At 30.0% G+C, this 13921-nt stretch overlaps 1 protein-coding gene across 2 annotated transcripts in view; it reads left to right on the plus strand.

The window, feature by feature from the left end:
• Positions 1–13921, plus strand: part of LOC126881159 (uncharacterized) — a 31705-nt gene that overhangs the window by 7579 nt on the left and 10205 nt on the right. For both annotated transcript variants that reach the window (XM_050645237.1, XM_050645236.1), the window contains one exon: positions 12017–12808. In XM_050645237.1, coding sequence (XP_050501194.1) covers positions 12017–12808 — 792 coding nt within the window. The remainder of the gene's footprint in view (positions 1–12016; positions 12809–13921) is intronic.

Here is a 13921-nt window from a genome sequence, read left to right on the forward strand (position 1 = left end):
TGTTAATAAAACACTATAATATTGTTTCAATTATTTTATTAAGATATTTCAATTTTTGCCAATTTTTATAGGTACATAAAATACAAATATAATGTTTTTAAGCAAACCAAGAAACATTCGGTTTAGATTTAAGGTATTAGATTTAATCAATGGTTTCGAATTCACCTGAAGAAAGTTTCAAGTTGGCAGGTCAGGTAAGAAAAGTTACGAATTGGCCGGTGTACATTTTGATTTGAAAATGTTTGTCATTAAAAGTTACGAGTTGGCGCGTGTCCATCTTAACATTTCCTTGTTTGTTACGTGTTGTGTCCATGATATTTTCCACATTCTTTGATAACACCACATCTAAAAGCTGGAAGGTTTTTTTTTTAGTTGCAATCGTAATTGTCCAGACTTCAACTCCATATAAAAGGACAGAATACTCTAGTTCTAGTTCTAGGAATACTATAGTTCTAATTTCTGTTCCCAGTTTGCCATTGCTTAATACTGTTTTTAACATATTGAAACCGCTTCTGGTCATTTCAAGCTCGTTTTATTTCAAGGCTTCAATTAGGTCATCATCGGCCTTAGTTTCGTTTTATGTAAGTCTTAGTTTTTGTTTGTGTCTGTTTCGACTTGCAAATTCGTTTACACATCTCACTCTGTGGTTTGACTTACTCCCCTTTGTCGTAGTTTTAAGCTTTTACATAGCTAGATAATTTTTGTTTCCAAATAATTCACTTCCACTACATGTTTAATTTTTTCAACATATCACCTTTTTTTCGACGATTAGGTTTATTTTTCTACCACTATTAGTCGAGGAAATGAAGCTGAAAAAATGGCAACCTCGCAATTTTTTCGTCCAGCATCGATTTGTACAAAAATTTGGGATTAGGCTCATTACACCCCATTACATTGGTTCATTTTCTATATTGAGCCGTTGTACGCTTTTGGTTTTTTAAGGGTGAAAACTACCCCTAATTGTAAAAAATTATAAAATAACATTTTAAACTTTAATATTGTCAACATTTGGTTCTTATTAGTTACATAATGATTGTTTTATGCTGTAAATTATACTATCATAATATTTCAACCCTTAAAACCAACCTTGTTAGAGCTATATATAAAAAATTTACTTATCATAAAAGAATAATTTCGGCTTGCATCGATTTACATAAAAATTTGGGATTAGCATCATCTCACCCTGTACTTCATATTCTATATCATGCTTAAAGGCGTTGATTATTTTTAGGGGTGTAAACTACCCGTTATTGTCAAAAATATATAAAAATATTGTAAACTTTAATATGGGTAAAATTTGGTTTTGATTGGTTAAATAATGATTGTTTTATACTTTAGGATATAATATCATAATATTTAAACCCTTAAAAACCACCCTTAATAACATTACAGTTTTTATAAGTAGATATTTTAATAGATCTATACAGAAAAAAAAAGTAGAATTAAAGAATTACAAAAACATTTATTTACACAAAATAACGAATTTACAAATATGTACCGGGTGTCCCAATAAGAATGGCTCTCGGCTATATCTCAGGAACCTTTTATAGTAGAGCTTTGAAATAAAAATTTTTATAACAAAAGTTGCCTCAGGAAAAGCCTGGAAATTATTTTCATAATTGTGGGACCACCGCTAGAGGGCGTAATTGAATATCAAAAATTAAAAAATCTAAATTTTACAAAATTTTCCTAATGAAGGGGCATTGGAAATCCGATCGTCGTATTCTTCATAAAATTCTACGCATATTTGATTTGACAAGTTTAGGTCTACCTTTGGAAATAAGAGGTGGGGGTGAGTGGGAACCTTGTTAAGAAAAACTGGCTGTGAGTCCGGTTCTGCTTAATCAAATTTTGCAAACTTGGTCTCGTTGAAGATAGATCTTTTTCATCAATGTAAAAGTTACGATTTCGAACCAACTTACTGAGTAATATGCCAGCTAGAAGGCGTTATTTAATTTTTTTCAGAAATCTAGTGTTCCTTGGAAAATATTAACTACAAACATGCATTTTTAATACCATATTACAAAATTAGACAAAATTAGCAACAGAATAGCGAAAACCGCATGTTAATACCTTTTTTCTATCTCGAGATATCTTACAAAACGTGTAAATTTAAAAACATAACTGTTACTGTCACCGGAAAACGAAATAATTCATTAAAAGTAATGTGCTATGGAAACAACAAAGAAACATTTTCCAGCTGTCAACGTATATTAGGTCTTTTCAACGCTTCTCATTTGTTTCGAGCCTCGTTCATATCTCGTATATTAATATTATACACGGATTATACGGCATATGACAGAGGCTCGAAACAAATGAGAAGCGTTGAAAAGCCCTATTACAAAGAAATAAAAACAACTATTTAGTGATGATATAAACGTTCAAATTTTTGCCCATCATTTTCGTTGCAAACATTTACTCTTTCAAGAGTAGATTGAACAGCAGTCTCAATTTCTGCTCTGGATATGCTTTGAATGGCGTTTAGTATTCTCTGGATAATTTATTCTAGAGTAGTGTATGATGGGCAACAATTTGAATATTTAGGTCGTCACTAAGTAGTTCTTTTTGTTCTGTGTTATATTTAATTTTAATAGTATTGTTTCTCTTTATATTGTTGTTTTAATTAATTATATTTTTATACGTTGACATCTGGAAAATATTATTTTGTTTTTTCCACAGCACACTACTTTTCATTAACTTAGTTTACCGGTGATAGTAACAGTTATGTATAAAATTTACACGTTTCTCGAGATATCTTGAGATAGAAAAAAGGTATCGACATGCGGTTTTCGCTATTCTATTGCTAATTTAATCTAATTTTATAAAGTATGATTAAAAATGCATACTTGCATTTAATATTTTCCAAAGAATACTAGATTTCTGAAAAAAATTAAATAACGCCTCCCAGCTGGCTAGTTAACTTATTAGGATGGTTCAAAATTATCCCGCTTACATTGAAGAAAAAGATCTGTCTTTAACAAGACCCAGTTTTCAAAATTTGATTTAGCAGAACCGGACTTACAGCCATTTTTTCATAACAAGGTTCCCACTCACCCCCACCTCTTATTTGCAAAGGTAGAGTTAAACTTGTTAAATCAGATATGCGCAGAATTTGATGAAGAATACAATAATCGGATTTCCAGTGCCCCTTCATTAGGAAAATTTTGTAAAATTTATATTTTTTTATTTTTGATATTCAATTACGCCCTCTAGCGGTGGACCCACAATTATGAAAATAATTTCCAGGCTTTTCCTGAGGCAACTTTTGTTATAAAATTTTTTATTTCAAAGCTCTACTATAAACGGTTCCTGAGATATGGCCGAGAGCCATTCTTATTGGGACACCCGGTACAAATACAAATACAAATAGTTTTTTAGTCATCTTCCAGTATACGAACCGGTTCTGTGGTATTATACATACATTGAAAATTATCCATAAGCGGACTATCCGAACTTTTCGAAAAAAAAATCGTTTTATAAACATAGCTAATTCACTTTTGGCGATAAAAAGTTTTTTCAAAAGTGAATTTGTAGGATTTTTGAAGACTTATAAGACTGCGTAAACTAAATTCCGTAAGATCCCTTAGTTTTTAATTAGGGTGGGTTTAAAGGGCTCGAATTAGGGGGCGTTTGCTCGTAAATAGAGGTTTTAAACAGCTATATCTCGCTAACTGTTCCCTGTAATGAAAATCTATGTACTAGGAAATTTTAGTTATTAAAAAAATTTAGTAGTTTATCAATTTTTTTGTATCTCCAGTATTTTTAAAGATATTTTGAAGTAAAAGGTGAAAAATGGAAAATTCCAAAAAATTAATTTATTATTTAAACTCCAGTTTTTCTAAAATTAAGCCTTTTAAATAGGTCAAACTTCTTAAGTGTGTTGATAATACAAACATAAAAGGAATTACAAAAAGGTGATGACCAATTTTTAATTAGGAGGGTAGTTAGGGGGTTGTTCTCACTGATTTTTTTCATAGAGAAAAGCAGGTGCCGACATTTTTTTGATCATAAGTCGCTTAATTTTCAGACTAGAAACTTTTTGTTATTTTTTTTGAAAGACCTAGCTGTATACTTAAAAAAAGGTTATTTAAGTTTTCCTCGGAAAATGCAAAGTTTTTCCGTTATTTTACTTTGAATATTTAAAATTATGCATTTGACGAAAAAAGCTAACATTTTACATGCCGTATCTCGGTTTGTATTGGTCTTAAAGATATTACAGAAAAATAATTTAGTTTGTGTCACTAAAAGGTACAATTTTGATATTTGCAGTTTTTTTGATTCAATGCATATTTTTCGAGGTATTCTCAAAAAACCCTCTAAAAAGTCGATTTTTTCATCGAAAAACTGTTACTTTCAAGCGCGAATAACTCGAAAAATATTAGTTTTACGAAAAAATGGTGAAAAACATTTTTTTCTTAGAATACTTTTTACATCGACATGGTTAGAATGTAATAAAAAATTCCCGCCACCGAGATGGGGTGGCAACCACCCCCAAGGTTTTAGCGTACAGCGGCATGATATAGAAAATCATCCTTGGACTATTCCCTACCTTCTGTGAAAATTTCAAGTAAATCCATGCTGGACACAAAATTTCGAGCCAAAATGCTTCATTTCCTCGACTATATAGGCTATTGCTTTTTCCCTAAAGATAACTGATATACACTCACCGGCACGAAAAACGGGCACCCTAAAAAATGTAATTTTTGATGTCTCGTATCTCCTAAACCTGTTGTCCGATTTAAGTAATTCTTTTCACATGTTATAGCCTTATTCTGTAACAATATCGCTGTAAGAATATTGTTGCTAGACAGTTAAATTTTCATTGTATACCGGGTGTATCAAACTGGATTTTTTTCTCAATTTTCACAACACCCTGTGGAATATTCTAGCCTTTATAAAATATTAAAATTAAATCCCAACTATAGCCCCAGGTTTTCTTAACACTCTGTTTTTTAATCATTCGCTTATGTTGGATATAAAAAAAATTAAGAACTTTAACAACTAGCAATGTTCTTTATCAATACTTGTTTCTAAATGTGCGATGTTTCTAAATAAGTGCAACAAACTTTAAGGGGTAATTCTACATGAAAAAATAATGACCGTTTGCTTTATAAACCTATGTCTGCAAATGCTTCGTTTCCGAGATACGGGATGTTTAATTTTGTCTTACAAACTGACGATTTATTTATTGCTCTAAAACCGGTTGAGATATGCAAATGAAATTTGGTGGGTTTTAAGAGATAGTTATTCCGCATTTTTTGACATACAATTAAGAATTTATATTTACCATTGGCGTGCATACGGGTCATATTACCCGGTCACATTACACGCATGCACGCCAATGGTGAATACAAAATTTTTAATTGTATGTCAAAAAATGCGCAATAAGTACCTCGTAAAACGTACCAAATTTCATTTGCATATCTCTACCGGTATTAAAGCAATAAATAAATCGTTAGTTTGTAAGAAAAATTCAACATCTCGTATCCCGGAAACGAAACATTTGCGGACATAGGTTTATCAAACAAACGGCCATTGTTTTTTCATGCAGAATTAGTCCTTAAAGATTGTCGCTCTTATTTAGAAACACCCTGTATTGATAAATAACATGGCTAGTTCTTAAAGTCCCTAACTTCTTTATTATCCAACACAAGCGAATAAATAAAAAAGCAGAATGTTAATAAAACCTGGGGCTATAGTTGGGTTTTAATTTCAATATTTTATATAGGCTAAAATATTCCGCAGGGTGTTGTAAAAATTGAGAAAAAAACCCAGTTTGATTGGTACACCCGGTATACAATGAAAGATTACCTGTCTATCAATAATATTATTACAGCGGGATTGTTAGAGAATAAGGCTAAGGCTATAAAATATTAAGAAAATTACTTAAATTGGACAACAGGTTTAGGAGATACGAGCTATCAAAAATTACCCATTTTTTGGGGTGCTCGTTTTTCGTGCCGGTGAGAGTAGATATATCGAAATATTAGAAATATTGAAACATAAAATTAAATTGTTATAAATTATAAACCATACTACATGACTACTGAACCATTTTAGTACTCTTGAGATACACATTTTTGGAAAATCAAACCATTTTTTAATTGAGGGTGTTTTCTCAACTTATATATTCTGTCCTGGATCCCGCGTACCAAAGAAAATATTATTGAATCGTTTATTTCAGAAAGGGGTCAAGTCACAAAAACCTGCTTTTGAGAAAAACAAAAAAAACGTGTTTACATTCAAAAAAATTTTATTTATATAAAATAAAAATTCTCACTAATAAGCTGTAGTGTTTGTCAAAAAGTATTGTATTTTTCCAAAATTTATCTTGTTAATTTGGTTAAGAAAAAAATAAATAATTTTTTGCACTTGGCCCCTTTCTGAAATAAAATTGGTGTTTACATTCAACAAAAATTTTATTTATATAAAATAAAAATTCTCACTAATAACCTGTAGTGTTTGTCAAAAAGTATTGTATTTTTCAAAAATTTATCTTGTTAATTTGTTTAAGAAAAAAATAAATAACTTTTTGCACTTGACCCCTTTCTGAAATAAAGTTGGTGGTTACACAATTTTTAAGCAAGGAGTCATGCGTTGCATGGCCCCTTTCTGCACTAAACGCTAATTTCCTGCGCTGCCAAGGCAACACCTATGGCAGCAATTGATTCCTTTCTGCAACAAAAGCTGTATTTACGTTTAAATTAAAAAAATCCACCAAAAACTTATTTTGTCAAAATTAGTCACTTGACCCCTTTCTGAAATAAACGATTCATAATAGCAAGCTAGAAATTTGTTCATAGCTTAACGGTGTCAAGTCGGACAAACTTTGATATATGGGAATACTGAAAAAGGAACAGTTTTAATTGTGGAACATGAAAAACGTGTCGTTCTGACAAGTTTATGATTGTGAAAAATAGCAAGTTATTATACAGGGTGTCCCGAAAAGATTGGTCATAAATTATACCACACCTTCTGGGGTCAAAAATAGTTCGATTGAACCTAACTTACCTTAGTACAAATGTGCTTATAAAAAAAGTTACGGCCCTTTGAAATTACAAAATGAAAATCGATTTTTTTTCAATAAATGGAAAACTATTAAAGACTTTTTATTTAAAATGGACATGTAACATTCTTATGGCAGGAACATCTTAAAATAAAATTAGTGTTTTAAAAGTTTGTCCACCCCATAAAAATTTTACGGTGGTTATGTTGTTCCCTTAACCCCCCCCCCCCCCCCATACTTTTGAATACATTCCAATTAATTTATTGTTGTGGTACCATTAGTTAAACACAACGTTTTTAAAACTTTTTTGCTCTTAGTATTTTTTCGATAAACCAGGTTTTATCGAGATGCGGCTTCTTTTTTAATATATTTACATAAAAATTTTATGGGGGTTTTGTTCCTTTAAACCCCCCAAATGTTTGTGTACGTTCCAATTAAACTATTATTGTGGTAGCATCACTTAAACACAGTGTTTTTCAAAACTTTTTGCCTCTTAGTATTTTTTCACAATTCACCTTTTATTGAGATGTGGCTTCTTTTTCAAAATATACCTAAAAATGTAAATTATAAATAATTTTTAAGATTATTAACAGGTCTCTATAATCGTACTTAGACCATAGACCGTACCATAGACAAATATGTGGTGGATTCGACAATTATTCAAAATATGTCGATAAACACTGGCTTATCGAAAAAGTACTAAGAGGCAAAAAAGTTTTAAAAACATTGTGTTTAACTAATGGTGCCACAATAATAATTTAATTGAAACGTACACAATAGTTTGGGGGGTTTAAAGAACACAATCCCCATAAAATTTTTATGGGGTGCACAAATTTTATTTTAATTTTTTTTAAGGTGTTGCTCTCAAAAATGGTACATGTCCATTTTCAATAAAAATCTCTAAGGGTTTTCGATATATGAAAGGAAAATCGATTTTCATTGTGTAACATCAAAGGGCTGTAACTTTTTTTGTGTGTACTATTGTATATAGGTAAGTGAGTTTCAATCAACATATTTTTGACCCCAGAATCTGTGGTATAATTTATGACCGATTTTTTCGGGACACCCTGTATAATATTTGAAAGAATATTTTGTAAAAAATTATTTTTGTAACGCAAAAGTTATATGTCGTACAAAAAGTTCTGTAAATCTAATGCATTTTTTTATTTCAAATGGATCTCCCTGTATATTTTTATTATTTGGAGTAAGAAATGCTGATTATATTTTATGTAATATTCCCTGTACCCAAATGCCACGTATATTGCCACATTTATTAAAAAAAATTAAAACAAATTATAAAAAAATTGTGGCCCTGGCAGACATTATTTTTGGTTTTCTGGATCACTGGGAACAATTTTTTTTGTAATTTCTCTCCAAAATTAATCGTTTTTGAGTTACAAATAATTTAAAACTGAGAAAAAAAATTGAAAAATGACGATTTTCTAGGCTCAAAAACACAAATAAAAAATATAAATAAAATAAAAATAAAAATAAATAACCATTTTCATATCATTGCAAAAGTCTTCTAAAAAATATAAGTTTTGAAATTAAGAACTGCTTAAATTCAAGTTCAAACCTTGTTCTACCAGCTCTTACAATAATTTTTGGCATGTTTTATTTTAATACATTGTTTTTTAATTGTTAATGCAGACTGATCACCAGTCCTCTCACAAGTGTTTCATTAACAATAAAAAACAATGTTTTAGAATAAAACGTAACAAAAATTCTTATGGTGAACTGTAGAACAAGGTTTGAACTTGAATTTAGGCACCTTGTAATTTCAAAACTTATATTTTTTACTTAGTGTTTTTGAACTTTTGTTTTCGAACCTTGAAATCGTCATTTTTTCGTTTTTTTTTCAGTTTTAAATTGTTTGTAACTCAAAAATGATCAATTTTAGGGGCAAATTAAAAAACACTATTTTCACAGTGATCCAGAGAACCTAAAATAATGTCTACCAGGGCCAAAAAATTGATTTTTATGATAGGTTTCAATTTTTTTAAAATAAATGTGGCAATAGCTCAGATATTACGGCAGATAGGACATAAAATATAATCAGCATTTCTTAAGGACTTCAAAACGAAAAAAGGTCTACAGGGTTTCATCATAAAAGGTCTACAAAATCATCAAAAATACGAAAATTCATTAGATTTCCAGAAAAACGGAAGCTCTGACTCAATGCAAATACAACCATATGTACTATCAGCCGCATCACAAGACGCTTCCAAACTAAAACCTAAAAAAATAGTTTAAGTCGTTTTCAAGATAATTAAGACGTTCCATACATAGAACTCACTCTGTATATATATTTTTTTGTAAAGGACTTACCAATCCCGCCATACGTTCCATCTGATATCCTTAGGGAATTCTTTTCCTCATTATTAAGTAATCCTGCATGATAAACTCTTTTATATACAGGGTGAGGCAGATAAACGGCCTATTAGAAATATCTCGAGAACTAAAGGTAACTGAATCATGAAAATTGGATCAAAGGGGTTTTGAAGAGTGAACTATTTAATGAAAATATTTTCACCTATTGTTGGTGCGATTAGCAATTAAGCACAAATTAAAGCAGTTAGGTATAGGGAATACTTAAGAAATGAAAACGTAGCATAAAATATCATTTCATTACCATACTAAAATACAGGGTGTTCCATTTAAGGAAACTCAGAAAATACTCATTTCGAATTTCGACTAACCCTGTATATTAAAATTAAAAATTTAGCTATCCTAATAATTTTCTACATTAAAAATCATTTGAACATAGTGATTTTGTTGTCATGCTACTACAATTCTACAGGGTGTGAAAGTTGACACGAAATTACTAAAAAAAACATAATTATCTTTTAAAATACCCTGCATGATATTACTAAACCTCATATTTTAAGAAAGAAGAAATCTAGGAGAATCCAAAAATGTAAAAATATACAGTGTGTCCGATTAAAAAAAAACGAAGTTATAAGCAACTTCCCGTAAAACCGGAAGTAGCAAATTGGTGAAAATATTTTCATTAAATAGATCACTTTTCAAAACCCCTTCATTAGTGCAGTCGCTGAAGGTGGATATGAACTATTACCTCCTATTTCGTTGAACCTCCATCGATTTGCATGAAAACTGGTGAGTGGTTAGAAGATATCTCAAGGAACAAAGGTGACATGGTGCCAACTTGCGCTTTTACCCTGGGGGTGGATGCCACTCCTCCTCGGGGGTGAAAATTATTTTATTAAAAATAACCCCACAATTCGATAGAGGGATAAATTATAAGCAAAATTTGGTATATAAATTTATTAAAATAAATGAAAACTTTTTGAGTTATTAAAGTTATAGATTTTAATTTTTCGTGAGAAAAATAAATATATGTTTTTAACCGATTTTTCATAAATATAATATACTCAAAAATTATAAGTTTTTAACCTTATAATATTAACTTTTTAATATTAACCTTTTAATATAAACTAAAAGTGAGTTATAGGTAGGTAATTAATTGTATATTTCTTTCGTCCAGTACCCAAATCAAAGTACTCAATCTTAAATACCGGAAAAATGGTGCATTATATAAGATAGAGTTATAAAACATTTGTCAAAGTTCATAGAAATATCTATCAAATAAGCCCTCAAACAAGTTAATAGCATTAAAATTTATGAACCAAAAATGTTTCAAAATGTATCTTTTAAAAATTTTTCCAGAAATGTTATTGTTTTTTTGTAAATAACTCCGTTAATTTTTAAGACGTAAGGTTCACCTAAAAACTAATTAAAAGTTGATTCCAAGAGCTATTAAAAAACGTCAAAATTAGTCTTTTAAACCTCTCACTTTTTTAAAAATAAAAGGTTAAATGGCCCCGGTTACATGGTCCTCGCAGCAAAATTGAAATATTAAACGTTTCTATCTCGGTTCTTTTTTCCTCTACGGAAATAGCAAAATGGATAAAATATTTGGAACAGAAAAAACTAAAATTTAGTTATATATTATTTATTACGTATATTGAGTATTTTTTGAGTTATTATCAAAAGAAAATGGAAAGTACGATAATTTTAAAAATTTCTGATTTTTTTAAATTATATCTTTTTTTTAAAAATATGCATTCTAAACCGGTCAATATTGTTGAAATCATTAACTATTTTAACCTAAAGAAATTCTTGTGAGGATTACTACAAATTTTAATTTTTGTGGAAATGGCATGTGTTTCATTTTTCACTTTGTCCTAAAAAAATCGAAAGGGTTCTCTTATTTTCATCATAACTCGCTTAATTTTGATGCTATTAACTTCTACTGCAGCTCATTTGATAGGTATTTCGAAGTACTTTGAAAAGTGCTTAACAAGTATATTATATAAAATGCATCGTTTTCCGTTATGTAAGCTTGAATACCTACTTAGATTTGAGTACTAGTCGAAAAATATACATTCAATTACCCATAACTCACTTTGAAATAACACTAGTTTAGTTCTTTAAGTGGGCAGAGTATTCAATTTTTTATTATCTTTAATTTTGGTAATTATAGCTTTTTTATAAAAGGTTATAATTTTTGAGTAATACGTGAAAAACAGCTTTAAAACATGCATTTTTAAGAAAAAATAAAATCTTTAATATTTAATAACTCAAAAATATTGATTTATGTTAATAACTTTATATAACAAATTTTGCTTAGAAGGTGCCCCTCTATCGATTTCTGGTATTATTTTTAATAAAAAAAATTTTTACCCCCGAGAAGGGGTGGCATCCACCCCCAGGGTAAAAGCGCAAGTTGGCATCATGTCACCTTTGTTACTTGAAGTATCTTCTAACTACCTACCAATTTTCATGAAAATCGATGAAGGTTCAACGAAATCGGAGGTGAAAACCTTCAGTGACTCCACTACATTCCAATTATCAAAATTTAGTTGCCTATAGTTCTCGAGATATTATTATCTCTCTGCCTCACCCTATATAGTATAGGTACATGTATACAAATTAGATTTATATAATAAATCTAACATTTTAAAGTAATGTTGAATATTTCTTTTCCAGAACCAGTCTTTCTCTTCAAATGGATCTACTTCCTCAACGAGCAATAGCGCGTCCTCACCAGCATCGAAAAATAAATTCAAAAATATGGTTCTAAAACTAATTCCAGAATGTCGACTAAAATACAAGCTACAAAATAATGGGACCGAAGGAACAGTTAGCAGAGAACAACCAGTGACTGAAAGTCGCTGGTTAGTTAAGCGGAGGAAATTATATTCTTTTACCGATAACAATTCTGAAGAAAGCTCCGATGGTGAGGAAATGGAACAGTCTTCAGACAGAATGTCACACGCAAGTGGTACAAACTTTCGTGTTCCCACCAAAGCAATGCTGAAATTATACCCATTCGATGAACTTCGTTCTGATGAAGGCGCTATATCTGCTGTGGATGACTGCGAAGACATTTCTGATCAAGATACTAGCTTCAGTTCATCAATATTGGACGACATTACCTGGTTCGATGATAAAGTTAAAAATGACAGAATAAATTTACAACAATATATCAGTCAAGCCTCTGTCGGCATGGAAACTATGATAGAGAGATCTTTGAATGATATGGGCGATAACACAAGACTTAAGTCTGCTATACAAAATTACGTGATGTATCAGATACGTCAAGCTATAAGTACTGGTATGTTACACCTGGAATGGAATATTAGAAACACGTTGAAGAAAAATGAAGAACTTTTATTAGATGTAGCAGATTCTTACAAAATCGAACTTTCCGAAGCAAATGATTTGAAGATGAAGATGCAGAAGAGGTGTGAAATGATGCTGTCAACAGTGGATAAAAAGGTAAATAATATTATCATAATATTTTAGGTTTTTTTTTTGAGTGAATTTGATGGCCTTGGCCGAGCCAATTAGCCAGACATTTTGTTATTTTAAAAACAAACAAATTTGATTTTTCAATCAGAGGAATTTTTTCTGTATTTCTAACTCTAAATACATAACAAACTAACATTATTATCTACAATTATTATCTAAATAATACTCTGTTTTAGTTGTTCATTTTTTTTTGTAAATTTTTATTTTTTTTTTGTATTTTTTTTGCATTTTTTTTATATTGTTAATTTGTTTTTTTTATTAATTTTTTTATTGTTATTTTTTATAAATTGTTTTTTTTACTACGCTAAGACGTAAACCCGATTCATCCTCGCGGAGGTTTACATCTTCTTAGTTTTTTTTTTGCATTTTTTATTTTTTTTGTTTTTTTTTGCATATTTTATTTTTTTTGTTTTTTTTTCTTTTCTTTTTCTCTTTTTTTTTGTTCTTTTCTTTTTTCAATTATAATATACAATAATTACTTAAATCTACAGGATTTAAAACAAAATAACAACAAAACAAACATGTTTGTTTTGTTTTAACAAACATGCCTGCTTTGTTTTAACAAAATTTCTTAAATACAGGGTAAATTTTATTGCTACAATCTATATTTACAATTTTTGATATGTTCGTAAATTGTTTTTAATATATTAATCTCTTCAGAAAAAATCAAATTGTTCAGGTAGACGGGAAGTGGAATTTTTAATATATTAAGATTATCATAAAATTTGTTTATATTTACTGATTGATGTGAACATTCGAGGAGAATATGTAGTAGATTACCTTCTTTTCCACACTCACAGTTAGGTGACTCTGTGAGACCCAGACTGTACATATGAAGGGGGGTAAGAGCATGATTACATCTCAATCTATTTATAACTCTTATGAAATGGCGATTTGATACAGAATGAAACCATCTTTTAATGGGAATTTCAGGTCGCATTTGTTTGTAATTACTACCAGTTCTCGTGTTTCGATAATACCTTTGCCAATTTTCTTTTTGGTGTCGTCTACTAATAATATCAATATCCGAAATGGGTAGTAAGTTCATGGGAAGTTCTTCGCCTATTTCTAGGGCGGATT

Source organism: Diabrotica virgifera, chromosome 3, assembly GCF_917563875.1.
Source record: "Diabrotica virgifera virgifera chromosome 3, PGI_DIABVI_V3a".
NCBI lineage: Eukaryota > Metazoa > Arthropoda > Insecta > Coleoptera > Chrysomelidae > Diabrotica > Diabrotica virgifera.